The sequence below is a fragment of the Myxocyprinus asiaticus genome, chromosome 41 (assembly GCF_019703515.2).
Source record: "Myxocyprinus asiaticus isolate MX2 ecotype Aquarium Trade chromosome 41, UBuf_Myxa_2, whole genome shotgun sequence".
Taxonomy (NCBI): Eukaryota; Metazoa; Chordata; class Actinopteri; order Cypriniformes; family Catostomidae; genus Myxocyprinus; species Myxocyprinus asiaticus.
This window is the reverse complement of record NC_059384.1, coordinates 30,859,960-30,875,604: the sequence shown is the minus strand read 5'-3', so window position 1 is coordinate 30,875,604 and position 15,645 is coordinate 30,859,960. Positions and strand designations below refer to the sequence as shown.

General features: G+C 38.1%; 1 protein-coding gene across 10 annotated transcripts in view; it reads left to right on the top strand.

Moving 5' to 3' along the window:
* The window catches only part of LOC127432026 (abl interactor 1), a 95,350-nt gene that overhangs the window by 71,553 nt on the left and 8,152 nt on the right, over positions 1-15,645 (top strand). For 5 of the 10 annotated variants that reach the window (XM_051682779.1, XM_051682781.1, XM_051682782.1 and 2 more), the window contains 2 exons: positions 30-134; positions 4,065-4,259. The exons of 2 other annotated variants lie outside the window; for them this stretch is intronic. In XM_051682779.1, the coding sequence (XP_051538739.1) occupies positions 30-134; positions 4,065-4,259 (300 nt within the window). The remainder of the gene's footprint in view (positions 1-29; positions 135-4,064; positions 4,260-15,645) is intronic. 3 more of the 10 variants (XM_051682783.1, XM_051682784.1, XM_051682785.1) reach the window with 2 other exon arrangements.

Sequence of the window (15,645 nt, the reverse complement as noted above, 5' to 3'; positions counted from 1 at the left end):
TTTTCTTTTATGACGGTTCTGACCTGCAGTCACACCCATGTCATGGGTCCCTCCCTTTGGAGCCCCTCCCCCTGCCCCTCCTCCTCCACCCCCCCTCCCTGGGCAGGGCCCACCAATGCCAGCTGCTGTTTTAGGTGAGCCCCTCCCACAAGCATTCCTGTCCCACCATCTGCCTGTCTGTGGTGTTTCAGAATGTGTCAGTTACAGGTGTTTACAATTTGTGCTGGTGGTGGTGATATTTACTAAGTTTTTATTTTTTGGGTGGTGGTTTATTGCTGCTTTCAGAATTATATAAATACACTGTGAATAACTCTCTGAACTGCCTGAGAGCATTTACCATTCCATTGCACCACTTGCATATTTAGAAAATTCAAAAATCTAGTTTTAAGTTTCTTAAGGCTTCTTTGTTGGTGTCAGAGATTTCCTCACTACAATAGATTTTGAAAGATGCATGATTGTACCTTCCGAAAGCTGCTTAATATCTATTCAACGTTATGTTGCATTGATCATAAAACAGGGATTTGAATTTTTCACTGACTCTATCATGGCACATTTGGAATTTGCCTTTATTATTATGTGCTAAATGAGGTGTTTGTTTTGCGTTTATATCATATGTCAGTGGTGAAGTCTAGTAGAGCCACAGTGTTGTTTGTCCACTCTGTTTGTTGCTCCGCCCATCACAATCTGGGAGCCCGTGTCTCTCGAGGGCTTCCCTGTTATCTGTCATTGTCAACAGGAAATGCCCCTATGGAGGAAATCCCATCTGCCCTGGCAGTGTAAACACACACAGGACTATTTTATAACTACAACTCATTAAAGTATGGTATTATTTATCAGGCCCTTGATGGTTAACTCTTAAAGGGGAAGCCTTAATCATTTATTCTTGTTCTTAATCATTATCCAACTTTTTTTTTTGCAGTTTTATTGCAGATCCTGCTGTCTACATAATGTGAATCTTGTATTTTCATGGCAATATTGCTTAATTATTTTGTGAATTTTTCAGCTAATTGTAATAACTGTAATTTTGAGCCTCTAAAGGGGTCCATGTCATGAAGAATCACATTTTCCTTGATCTTTTGACATAGAAGTTTATTGTACTATATAAAAAAAAAACATCCTCCCTAGTCCAAAAAGAGCAGTTATTGACATCAAGCTGCAAAATCATAACACAGTGGGCTTGTATATTGAAGCCTTAAAGGGGACAGCACAGAAAACCGAGCATTTTAGACAGAGGGCCAGAGACAGGGTGGAAAAAGATCATTTAATACTATATTTTGACTGCTTTTGTGCAAAAACCTGTACTGACATTATAACTGAGCCTCAAGAAAAAAATAAAGTAAAAAAAAATCCTTAACATGAACCAGGGGCGTAGATTCCGGGGGAATGGGGTGAGGTAACCCCCTCAATATTCAAAACAAGCAAGTACAACCCCCCCCATTATTTATACCATGATCAGTGGAAATATGTAAATGCTTCACGCTGCAACACCCCTCCTGCCCAGTTCAAGCCAAATATACACCCTTGACATGACCCCTTTGAGGCAAATTTTTAAACAAATCTTTGCAGGTGTTTTTTGTGCACATGCCCAGGTTACTCAAGGCTTTTTTATTTGTCCCAAATTGAGAATAAGGAGGTACTATGGAGTCACAACAAGACCTGTTACCAATGGGTCCTTTAAGGGATAGTTCACCCAAAAATTTAAATTCTGTCCTCATTTACTCACCCTCATGTGGTTCCAAACCTGTATGATTTTCTTTCTTTTTTTTACCATGAAACATAAAAGGCAGTTTTATTTAGCAAAGTGTTCATGTTGCTCTTTTCTATACAATCAAATAATATTGTGACCAGGTGCTGACATGCTTTCGATAAGGACAAAAAACATTTATTAAAATAAATCCATTGAAGTATTCCATATGACTCATGTGCTATATTGCAAGTGTTCTGAAGTAATAGGATAGCTTTGCGTAAAACCAGACCACAATTCTGAGTCATTATTCGCTGAAAATCTTGCCCTCCAACGTCACTTTTAAATCACATTATTGTTTCTGCATGTTTATATTGTCTGCAATGGTGTTTGGTGTCATCGATGTCCATTTTAATATGCACATGCATAAATGAGATTCGAGAACTACAGTAGAAGGGTAGATTTTCAGTGATAACGACTTAAATTTCAAGTTGTTCCACACACAAATCTTTCAAATGGCTCCCGAAGACTTTGAATAAAGTGACAAGAAAGTATGTGAATCCTTTGGAATTAGCTGGTTTTCTGCATTAATTGGACATAAAATGTGATCTCATCTTCATTAAAGTCACAAGTATAGACAAACACAATGTGCTTAAGCTAATAACACATAAACCATTATAATATTTCATGTCTTTATTGAACACATTCATAGTGCTGTGGAAAAAGTAAGTGAACCCTTGGATTTAATAACTTGCCGATCCTCTTTTGGCAGCAATAATCTCAACCAAGCTTTTCCTTTAGCTGTGGATTAGACCTGCACAACGTTCAGAATGAATTTTTGACCATTCTTCCTTACAGCACTGTGTTGTGCCCTTTGAGTCATCTTGGCTGGACAGCCACTTCTAGGGAGAGTAGCTACAGTACTAAATCATCTCCATTTATAGACAGTTTGTCTAACTGTGGACAGATGAATATCTAAACTCTTCAAGATAACTTTGTAACCCTTTCCAGCTTTATGCAAAGCAACAATTCTTGATCGTAGGTCTTTTGAAATCTCTTTTTTTACTTGGCATGGTCCAGCAGATGCTTCTTGTGAATAGCAAACTCAAAATGTTTGAGTGTTTTTTATAGGTCAGATGAGCTCTAACTTGGGTTGGGAATCGTAAGGAATTTTACGATTCTGATTCCTCTTAACGATTCTGGATCCTTAATGGTTCTAGTAACGATTCCAGTAATTCTTTTAGTACTTTTTTTAATTTATTTTTTTAAGAAATATTTAGAAATGATAAATGCTTATTATTGCATTTACTACCCTCTGCTGTCTGTTACCAAATAATGAGATCATTTCAGATTTGTACAGAGCAGATATAACAAATCAGAAATAAATGTAATACAGTTCTTGTAAAAGGTGTTTGCAGACTTCTTAGAGACATAAATACAATACAATAATAGATCCTTACTCTGTTTTAAATAAATCTAAACAAACACAAAATGTGATGGCGTATTTCATTATTTCAATTATTATTTTATAAAATTCCACTTATTATAACAGAACTTGTTTCTTTAATTACACATTGCCATATGAACAACCAGTCAGTGACTGCACTGCTTGATTTAATAGAGACACAGCAGGTCATCATTAAATATACAGTAGCAGTTCCAGAGACAGTTTAGACTGTGTTTTGTAGCCTAATGTTGTACTTCAGGCTTGTGAGACTTCAACAGTTCTTATTTATTTTCGAGTTGGACATACATAACTTGCACATCAGTATAAGATTACTTGTGAACTGGAATCGCTGTATGTTTCGCACTGTAGATTAAAAAGAACCAGCTCATTAGAATGGTTCTTTCGGGATTGGACTATACCGGAAGCACCATATGTTTTGCGCTGTTGATTCAAAAGAACCGGCTTCTTTGAATAATTATTTCGGGAATCGAACTGTACCGGAAGTGCATATGTTTCATGTTGTAAAAAGACATGAAAAGATTATAATTGTTTGTGTGTTGTTAGCTTAAGCACATTGTGTTTGTCTATACTTGTGACTTTAATGAAGATGAGATCACATTTTATGAGCAAGTTAATGCAGAAGTCTTGCCACTGTACTTTGCATGAGTCATATGGACTTTTTTTTTTTTTTTTTTTACTTTATGGCGCATGACAGCCCCTAGTCACTGAATGTGTTTTTTTTTCATCTGATGTTGACTTTCTCATGTCCTGTCTTTTCTCTTTTTAGCTCTTTCCTCAAATTAATCAGTTCAGCAATCTATAAAATCATGAGAAACTTTCTTTTCCTTGTTCAGGGTGTAATTCACTGTCCATTTCTGGCTTTTCTTTTCTCTATCTCTTTTTCTCTGTCTGTTATTCTGTGGGTACTAACAGCTGTGGCTCCAGGGCCGGGTCTCGGGCCCATCCCCATGTCGCAGTTCGGCACGATATCTCGGCAGATATCCCGACACAACTCCACCACCTCTTCCGCCTCCATGGTTTCTGCCACGGGTACATACAGACGAGCGCCATCCGTCTCGTCCCAGTTCTCCCTGCAGCAGACGCATGTTAACGGGGGAACAAATGCAAGTAAGAGACGGAGAACGCAGTATTTTAGTTGTACCATAAGGTTGATTCTTCAATTAGAGGATCTTTTCTGTCCTCTAGGATGATTTTAAAGAAAAATGCTTGAATTTAAATGAGTGTTGAAATGTTACATTTACAATCATTTCTTTGTTTTGGGCTTGTGCCCTACTCAGACTTTTTAACTTCTGTTTTATAATAATAATAAGAAGAAGAAGAAGAAAAAGTGTTAAAATCATGAAAATTCAAATTTGCACTTCTTCTTATGAGCTTAAAAATATCACATTTTAGTTCATTTGGTATTTGTGTACAGAGTCGCTGTCTCTAATACTGCTGCCATTACCATCATGCCAAACATTTTCGCAAACAATTCATAAAAAAAAAAAAAACAATGTGTATGTATATATATATATATATATATACACACAAACACACACACCGATCAGCCACAACATTAAAACCACCTGCCTAATATCATGTAGGTCCCCCTCGTGCCGCCAAATCTGCTCTGACCCGTCGAGGCATGGACTCTACAAGACCTCTGAAGGTGTCCTGTGGTATCTGGCACCAAGACATTAGCAGCAGATCCTTTAAGTCCTGTAAATTGTGAGGTGGAGCCGCCGTGGATTGGACTTTTTGGTCCAGCACATCCCGTAGCTGCTCAGTTGGATTGAGATCTGGGGAATTTGGAGGCCATGGCAACATCTTGAACGCTTCATCATGTTCCTCAAACAAATCCTGAACAATTTTTGCAATGTGGCAGGGCGCATTATCCTGCTGAAAGAGGCCACTGCCATCAGGGAATACTGTTGCCATGAAGGGGTGTACATGATCTGCAACAATCTTTAGGTAGGTGGTATGTGTTAAAGTAGCATCCACATGAATGCCAGGACCCAAGTTTTTCCATCAGAACATTGCCCAGAGCATCACAATGCCTCTGCCGGCCTGCCTTCTTCCCATAGTGCATCCTGCTGCCATCTCTTCCCCAGGTAAACGATGCACACGCACCCAGCCGTCCACATGATCTAAAAGAAAACATGATTCATCAGACCATGCCACCTTCTTCAATTGCTCCATGGTCCAGTACTGACGCTTACGTGCCCATTGTAGGTGCTTTCGGTGGTTGACAGGGGTCAGCATGGGCACTTTGACCAGTCTGCGGCTACGCAGCCCCATACGCAGCAAGCTGTGATGCATTGTGTGTTCTGACACATTTGGCCCTGGTCAAAGTTGCTCAGATCCTTACGCTTGCCCATTTTTCCTGCTTCCAACACATGAAATTCAAGAACTGACTGTTCACTTGCTGCCTGATATATCCCACCCCTTGACAGGTGCCGTTATAACGAGATAATAAATGTTATTCACTTCACCTGTCAGTGGTTTTAATGTTGTGGCTGATCAGTGTGTATGTATGTGTGTGTGTGTGTGTGTGTGTGTGTGTGTGTATATATATATATATATATATGTATGTATGTATGTATGTGTGTGTGTGTGTGTGTGTATATATATATATATATATATGTATGTATGTGTGTGTGTGTGTGTGTGTGTGTGTGTGTGTGTATATATATATGTATGTATGTGTGTGTGTGTGTGTGTGTGTGTGTGTGTGTGTGTGTGTATATATAATTTATTAATATAATAATAAAATAGTTAATGCTTAATAAAATAATTTTTTGAAAAGTGACAGGACAGCAACATGACTGTTTGACGATCAGAAATGTTAATGTAAACAGATTCACCCATAAACACTTGCAAACTGACAGCAAATTTAAACCTAACATGTCATAGTTTCCTACAGTCCAGTTTCAATTCAGACATTTAAAACATTTAAAATCAGCTCTAGCAAGGTGAAAAGCATCTCTAAGTATCGTACCACCTAGTTATTTTTAGGCACGTTGTGTCTGCGGTGAAGGGAACAGCCTGTCTCATCTCACAGGTGTGCAGCTGTATGCACTAATGTCATTACGTCCAGAAAGCCTCAGATGTGTGATTAGTGAGTGCACAGACCCAGTGGCCACCTGTTTGGTTTGTGAATGGAGATTTGCCATCATCTCCTATGCTTTTAAGCAGAGAGATGTCAAATCCTATTGTCAGATGTCTATGAGCATTAGAGTGATCTGCATCAATGGCATGAATGAGAGAGTGTATTAATGAAGCATCTATTCATGCATTCAAAAAAAGATCCTGTTTATTTGTATCAAACAATCCTCACGATAATTCTAATGTGAAAAACATACTCTACGCAAAGGAAGACAAGAATGCTTGTGCTTATGCGTTACTGTGACAGTAATACATCAGTACTCAAGAGCGCGAAAGAGTTACTCTCAAATGTCTGACAATAAACCGAATGTGTTATTTAGGTAGCGAACTATAAACATTTTGTCAGTTTCACCAACTTTAACTAGCTTGCTCAGCAAGATTCTCTAAAAACTGTTGCTCCGTCATGACACTAGGTTTTCTTGAAAGAGAAAATTGACCATAGAAAAAGACATTTTACCCTAATGCCCACTGTAGTGCCCCTTGCAACAGTGCTGATGTTGAGTTATAAATCTGGGTGTTGACACATTCTGAAATGCAGATACGTTAAAGGTGAAGTATGTAACTTTATAACTATTTTTATGTCAAAATACGTTCTACTCACTGACATACAACCCCTGGCAAAAATTATGGAATCGCCACATTTAGAGGATGTTCACCCAGATTTTTTACTTCATAGCAAATTAACAATGCACAGATATGACACAAAACTATTTTTGTTTAATAGCTTAACATTCTGGCTTCTTGAAACATCCCTCAAACAAATTCAATTACATTATTTTAATGAATGGCATACTTTTTTCCAGATCAAGTAGAGGAAAAAAATATGGAATCACTCAATGCTGAAGAAAAAATGAAGGAATCATCAACAAAAAAAAATCACAATTAGTACTTTGTTGCTACTCCTCTGGCTTTTATGACGGCCTGAATTCTTTGAGGCATGGACTTCACTAATGAAAAATATTCTCCATCAAGCTGGTTCCAACTTTCTCGAATAGCAGTTGACAGATCAGCTTTGCAAGATGGAGCCTTGTCATGGACTAATTTTTTCAATTTCCACCATAAATTTTCAATCGGAAATTGAAATCTCAAATGGAAATTGAGATTCGGACTGTTTGCTGGCTGTCTATTGATATCACTTTCCTGAAGAAAAGCTTTAACACTCTTTGCTCAGTGGCAAGATGCATTATCATCCTGAAAAATGACTTTATCATCACCAAACCTATGTTCTATCGATGGAATGAGAAAAGTGTCCAAAATTTCAATTTCCCCTGGTCCTTTACCTGACATGCAACCCCATATCATAAATGACTGGGGAAATTTGACTGTTTTCTTCAGGCAGTCATCTTTATATGTTTCATTAGAATGGCACCAGACAAAAGTTCCAGCATCATCACCTTGGCCAATGCAGATTCGTGATTCATCACTGAATATCACTTTCATCCAATCATCCACAGTCCATGATTGCTTCTCTTTAGCCCACTGTAGCCTTGTTTTCTTCTGTTTGGGTGTTAGTGCTGGTTTTCGTTTGGCTTTTCTATATGTAAATCCCATTTCATTCAGCCGATTTCTTACAGCTCTGTCACAAACATTGACTCCTGTTTCCACCCATTTGTTTTTCATTTGTTTTGTTGTGCATTTTCTATTTTCAAGGCATATTGCATTGAGTTTTCTATCCTGACGCTTTGACGTCTTCCTTGGTCTACACGTGTGTTTTCCTTTTTGTAACCTTGCCATTTTGTTTATACTTGCACCAAATTTTACACACAGCTGACTGAGAACAACCAACTTCTTTTGCCACTTTCCATGTTGGATTTCCTTCTTGAAATCTTTCTTCTTTTCTTCTTGGATTTGCCGGGTTTTTTATAGTGATGTGCTCTATGTAGTTATACATGGATACATGTGATAAATACGTGTTCGTTTGCCATTTAAATCTAGCGTATCAGTTTAATTTTAACCAGCTTTGCGTGTGATAGAGAGAGCTTATTCAAGTGACTGCGAGAAAAAGACACTTTTTGATGAAAACATAAAACAAGTAATTCTGAACAAACACTTCGATGTTCACAATAAATACGTCTGAAAATGTCTGTTGGTATCTTACCTCAGTTTCAGTTAACTTGTTTACATTCAGCTGATCTGTTCACTGATGAAGTTTGTTAGAAGTAGTAGAAGTTTGATATAGTTACACATAACTCGCTCGGGCTTTCAAGACACAGGAAAAATTCCTGACTTTAAATAATTACATGTGTAGGACATTTGCGTTGTAGGGATGTACATGCAGATTTCAGATATAAAATCTGTGATTAAATGACTAATGTTTACTCGCTGAAATGAGATGATTTCCTATTAAGTCAATAGGGACATTGGAATGTTTGGGCATAGCAATATGGCGGCGCAGTGGCTTCACTGAAATGATGTCATGAGCAATCCAGTTCTATATATGTCAGTGTTTCTACTATCCCAGTTTATTGTTCTTATTTTTATCATTTTTTTAAATTTTTTTTTATTGCCACACACAAGAAAACACAGTACATAAAAGGGGATACATTCAACAGATAGAAAGGCTCACATACCCCGAGGCACCCAAGATCCCAGGCCCCCAACGCATTGCACCGCTCCCAGATGATTAGGTGCCGCCTCCACATTAGTCATGCTCAGGTGCCCGGCCTGAGCCGAGGGACCCTGCCCTCCGCTCCAAGGAGCACGGCAGTATCTCTGGTTGTCCAGTATTCTCTGCACTTCCTGGTGCCTCCCGTAAGAGGCTACTTGGTGTTGAGATTCAGCTTTAACACTGAGTGCACATGAGAGACAATTTGATTATTCCCTAATGCCAATACCCGGCTGCAGTACTCAGGGCAACTGAGGCGCACATACACAACCACATGGAGGGCCACCAATATTCATCGATCCTGATTGAGCAACACACCACGTCGAGGGCCAGCAGCCCGCAGACACAGGCGCAAAACGACCTGTGTAGAACTCAATCCCTCCACCCTGCAGCACACACGCACACACCCGCCGAGCAGATTTGGATAGGCAGCGCTTAAGATTTATTGATGTTGAAATCTGGATTATGCCATAAAGGAGAATTTTTGTGTGGTGCTGAATAGTGGTCGACCGATTATATCACAGAGGCTGATAAATCGGCGGATATTCTGACTTTTTTAATTATCGGCATTGGCCGATAAATTTTCCCGTTTGGCCGGGAAAATGGCCCTTTTCTTGAGGGCACTGAGAATTGCCTGCTTGCATGTGAAGCAACGGAGACATGTAAACGACCAGTCACGGTTAATTTTGTTATGTGCCATCGTGTTACTACAATAATAGACTGGTGAGAAACACAGTCTCATTTAAACGGTCCGTATATCAGAGCCACAGCAGACGCGTTTGAGCTCAAAATTTTAAAGTACTTGCCAGTTTCATTCTCCCTCTCTCTCCTCAACAGTTCCCTGTAACTTTTAACTGTCTTGTCTAATGATTAAAAGGCAAATATCAATAAAACTAATATCATATACCATCTGCAAATATGTGCATATCTCATTTAAACAGATGTAATAAACCAACCTCACACAACTTCAGCAGATCCAGCATCCTGTGGAGCGCTCATTTATTTACTAAAAATGTGTTTTAACAGTCACTCCTCAGCAGTTCTCTGTAACTTTTCTAATAATAAAAGGCAAATATCAATAAAACTTCTATTATATACCATCTGCAAATATGCAGATGTCTCGTTTAAATAAATGTAATTCACAAAAGTCCGACATTTTCTTCCCATTGAGGGCTCATCTAAGATATTCCTCTGAAGCACATAGTCTATCAGCCAGAATCAAAACTTCAGAATCAGGATCAAAAGTTCCTCTGATTCACAGATCATGATGGTCAGTCCTTGACAATCCAAGTAGGCGTTCCGGGCCATTTAAACTGTCAGGAGATTGAGACTCGTGCTGGATCCGCACAAGCACGTGAGTGCAACCAAAGTCTTTCTAGCAAGTCAGTCCACTGTCGGCCATGTTTGGAACGCTCTTGGGAGGCTATTTCCAGTCATGACAGTGCAGCTCCTATATACTTGAATAGGGAAAGACCGAAATCTCAAACAGTTGGTCAAGATTACAATCAAAGAACATGTTTCAAATCAGTAAAATCTGACAACACTGGTATCATAAATGGTGCTTCTTTACCTAAGATTATGCTAAAAAAAAAAATTTTCCCAGCATTTATAGCTAACGCGCATGCGTGTTCTAGAGTTGATTGACAGGCGATGTCTGTATCTAAAAGGTGATTGGCTCTTTTACCTGTAAGGCGGGACTTCCTATCTACATCCATTGACCGTTGGTTGCAGTTGGGCTTTCAAATTTTTCCCATTCATTTTAATAGAAGTGGCCCGTCTCTGCTAAATAGTCTCTGGTACAACTTCAAGGTAAAAGCGCTTCTCATGTGCTATAAGTAAATGTCTTATTCATTATGGACTGTATGTACAATTGGTTTGATTCGGTATTTTTTTTTTTGGAGTAATTGCGGTTGCTAACGTGGACATGCCGTCCATGGTTGCTTGTGTGTACTGTTATTTCCTCCTTCCTAATATATGAACAATTTCTTCATGTGCAAATAAATAAAATAAAATATTTGATGACTAAACAGAAATCAGAAGAAACTGCTATCTACCATTTAAAATACAATAGTTTTTCATTCTTTTTTAGCAATGTTATGTTTGTTATTTACTTTATTCAATTGTGTTATATATCGGCATTGTATTGGCCTATCGACCACCCTGCTCTCTGGATATCGGCATCGGCCCTTAAAAAACCCATATCAGTCGACCACAAGTGTTGAAAAATTCTTGTTTGCTAATTTGTTCACCTGCCACCAGGACTCAAGAGTTATTCTAATCATAGTGTTTTTCAATAAGTTGTGGCTTTTAACTGTTACTTTGAGATCTGAGATTGCAATGTCTTCGCATTCGGCTTGTTCTAATTCTATCCATGGGTTTTGAGAGTGGTTACATTTAATCCATTTACAAAGATATTGTAATTGAGATGCAAGATAGTAATGTTGGAAGTTAGGAGCTGTTAAGCCACCTTGGTCCTTATTGTTTTGAAGTATGTGTACATTTATTCTGGGTTTCTTATTTTTCAAATAAAATTTACATATGATACTATTAAGAGATTTAAACCATTTCTTTGTAGGTTGAACAGGTGTCATTGAAAAGAGATAATTAATTTTGGGCAGAATTCACATCTTTACTATATTAATGCATCCTATGGTATTGAGTGGTAAATTCATCCACCGTTTAAGATCATCTTCTATTGTTTGAAGTTTAGAAGAAACATGAATACCTAGATATGAAATATTACTTATATTAAAAGCAGTGTTTTGTAGTCCCAGATCGCAAGGTTTTCCCTGTAATGGTAGGATAGTAGATTTAGTCCAGTTTATAGAGTAGTCTGAATTTTTTTTAATAGTTGTTAACCAGTCCAGTGACTTCTTTTAAATAGTAAAATGTCATCTGCATATAATTAAATTTTATGAATGCTTTTTTGAGATGCGATTCCCTCAGTGTTGTCCTTCTGTCGTATTGCAGCAGCTAACGGTTCTAGAAGTGGCGAATAGAAGTAGGGAGATTGGACATTCTTGTCTGGTTCCTCATTGTAGATGGAATGCTGGAGAGATAATACCATTTGTGTTTACTGATGCAGTTGGTGTGAAGTACAGTCCAGTGAATTTAATCCAATGAATCAATGATTTACCTAAGCTAAGAGTTTTAAAGAGAAAAGTCCAGTTTACCTAGTCGAATGCTTTTTCAACATCAAGTGATGCAATAATGTCAGATGTCGTGTGTTGTTTGAGTGTCGTCCTTATATGAAGCCCGTTTGGTCTGGGTGGATAAGAAGGGGGATAATAGATTCTAGACGTATGACTAACACTTTACTAATTACTTTGATATCTGTGTTGATGAGGGATAATGGCCTGTAACTTGTACATGTTGTTGGGTCTTTATTTGGTTTAAGTAGGACTGTGATTAGTGCAGTATTCATGTAGGGTGGAATAGATGAAGAATGTTTAATTCCTGCCATCATTCTTAAGAGTAGGGGTGATATTGTTGGCCAGAAATGTTTATAAAATTCTGGTGGGTATCCATCTAATCCAGGGGCTTTATTATTTGGTAATGAATGTAGGGCTTTTTTGTATTTGTCTTCTGTTATTGGTTCATCCGGGGCTATCATTTGATGTGGTTAAACTTGGTAATACTATATTACTTAAGAAGTTGTGAATCTGTTCATCATTTCCTTGTTTCTCATTGCTATATAGATTTTTGTAGAATGTTCGAAAGGTGTCGTTAATTTCTTGTGCCGTATAGAAAGTCTTACCTTCAGGATTTTTTATTGTTGTTATAAGTGATTTTTCTTTGTTGCATTTAATTAAATTCACAAGGTATTTTCCGGATTTGTCATTATATTCAAAATTAGTACATCTTAGGCGTTGTTTTTGGAATTGTGCTTTTTTGTGTGTAATTTCTTCAGTTGTATTGTGTGTTGCGTTTAATTATTTTAGTATTTGTTCTGATGGGTTTTGTGCATTGGCATTATTATTCCTTCTCAAGTATGCAATTATTTTTCATCTTAACGCTGCTTTAGCTGTTTCCCATAATGTTAATTCAGACACTTCCTGGGAGTTGTTTGTTTCCATAAAAAAGCCCATTCTCGTTTAAAGTAATAATCAAATTCTATGTCTTGAAGCAAAGAAAGGTTCATTCTCCATCTATGTGTGGTTTTTAGGGTATTTTAATTTTTTATAGAGTGACTGGTGCATGGTCGGAAATAACAATAGGGTTAGAGGAGTCAGTGATGTCTGGAATAATGGAGTTACTTATTAAGAAGTAATCAATGTGTGAATGTGATTTATGCACTGGTGAAAAATAAATGTATTCCTTTGAGGTAGGATTTGCAAGCCTCCAGCCATCGCCAAGACCGAAGTCAGTCATATATTGTTTGATGATATCGGCAGAATGCGATGATTCTTTTGTGTCTGGTTTGGTAGACTTGTCCATTATTGGATTTAATACAGTATTAAAATCGCCACCAATTATGATAGAAAATTGAGGAAAAGTTGGATAGTGACAAAAAGAAGTTATGAAAAAAACTGTTTATCATCAGTGTTTGATCCATATATGTTAGAGATAGTCATGACATTAGTGTTTATAGAGATAATAATAATAATAATAAAATAGCGGCCTTCTGGGTCAGCTATATAAGTGCTGTTCATAATTTATATATTTTTCCTGATTAAAATAGCAATTCTTTTCTAAGAGCTATATAATGATGAGTATATCTGTGCGAAATGTGTGGTTTGAAGTTTCTTGTGTTCTGTATCCAAGAGGTGAGTTTCTTGAATAAGGCAGATATCTGCGTTCGGTTTTCTAAGGTGGCCTAGTACTTTGGTTCTTTTGATGGGTGAATTGATTCCCTGCATGTTCCAACTAATACATTTTACGTTTGTCATTTATATTTTGCCTTTTTCCCCCCTTTGTAATATTCTCCTTAGTCCATCTTTGGGTCAATATGATGATACTTTTAAGTATCAGTATGGGCATCCAGTTACACATTATGAAGGATGAAATAAGGAGTAGATGAATGTTCAACTGAGGTGTAATACATATAAAGCTTTTGACGGTTACAGAGGGGATACACATATAAGACAAGACATGAAATTACACATAGAAGAGAAGAATGAAGGTGTGTGACACGGATGGAGAGTTACACCCAAAAACACTAGTGATGCATGGAGGTAGTTTTATATTATATCATAGCTGATCTCCTTGTTTTTTCTAGATGAGCCATGGAGTGGTTTTAGAGTTCCTATAAAGCTGTCCGTTTATACATAGTTTGTCAACCACCATAGAGACGTGGCTGCCAGAGTGTTTATGATGTTTGAGGATGTGGTATAGGACTCTCCGACGTTTATTTATTAGGGAATTAGTCGTTGAGCCCGAAGTTGGTCCCTTTCAGTTCCTTCCCTTTACTTTTCACCAGCTCTTTTTGTTTAAAATGCTCGAATTTAGTGATTATTGGCCGTGGTCGATTTTTCAGGTGGGAACCGAGGCGATGCACTCGGTGAAAGGTGATGTTCTTAACAATGTCAGCATGGAGTTTCAGTTCGCTGCACATTACGTTTTTAATTGAGTGTTCTGGGGTTTCAGTATCATTCTCAGGGATTCCCTAGAATATCAGGGTATCTCACATACTTCTCACTTGAATATCAAGGATAGTTTCTTTCATTTCTTTTTTCATGATTTCAATTTGTGAGGAGAGTGATTGCACGTTCGTATGAAGTTCTTTATTGTCTCTGTATAGGTCACTGATATGTTGGTGTGTGAAATCGTGACTGGATCGTAAGTCTTTAATCTCTTGATGTATGATCCCCAGTACAACTAATTTGTTGTTGATGGAATTCAAGACACCAACCTCTATGTCAGTGGAAATCAAATCGTCAGTATCAGTAGATGAGTCGTTTTCTTTTTTTCTGTTTGGCTGGGTTGTGTAATTCTTCTCGTGTTTGTGTCGGCATCCATCTTGCAGAAGTCGTCGTCGTTGATTCATTCTTCCAAATTCTCCACTATAAGAAAATTGTGGTATCCAAAGAAAAACTATTTTGTATCTGCGTGATATTGCAGATGTCCAAAGAAATGCAAAGAGCAGCACAGCTGTACGATCTAGCAGTCTGACGCCGCCATGTCGAATGCACCTCCTTGATCACCTGAGCTTACACTTCCTACGTGAGTTTACCAGTTTATTGACAACTATAAGTAAGCCATTCGTGGGTTTACCTCCCCCAAAAGTATAAACACTGAGTCTCCCAGGTACTATCAAAACATGTTTATATTTTGAGCGGCCCGCTCAGCTCCACCCATTCCTTTCTAGCTCAACCTATAGCGTGAGTTTGAGGCGTGGCTACTTGTTCAGCCAGGGGAATATGGAAAAACCATGGCAGACATGTACAGAGGAAAAGAAAGTTAGCATCGCCTACAGAGACAAAGAGAACGGAGTAAAACCAGAGTGAACATTGACATCACATTTACAAGGTGGAGGACACACACACACCCCACCAATGATGAGATCACTCTGGCAAACATGAGCGCCAAAAACAAGATCGCTGCTCAAGCCGCTAATACACTGGCGCCTCCCCCTGTTTTACCACCTTTTATTTAGTATGGCCTATTTGTTCATAGGGAATCAGAGAGTGAGTTAGGGCATGATGAGTCTAAGGGGTGTTGGCTAAGGTTGTTTGAAAACCTACTTTATTTTTGTAATTCCGTTTGGTGCCACTAGTAGCGCAGAAAGTACACACTTCTCCTTTA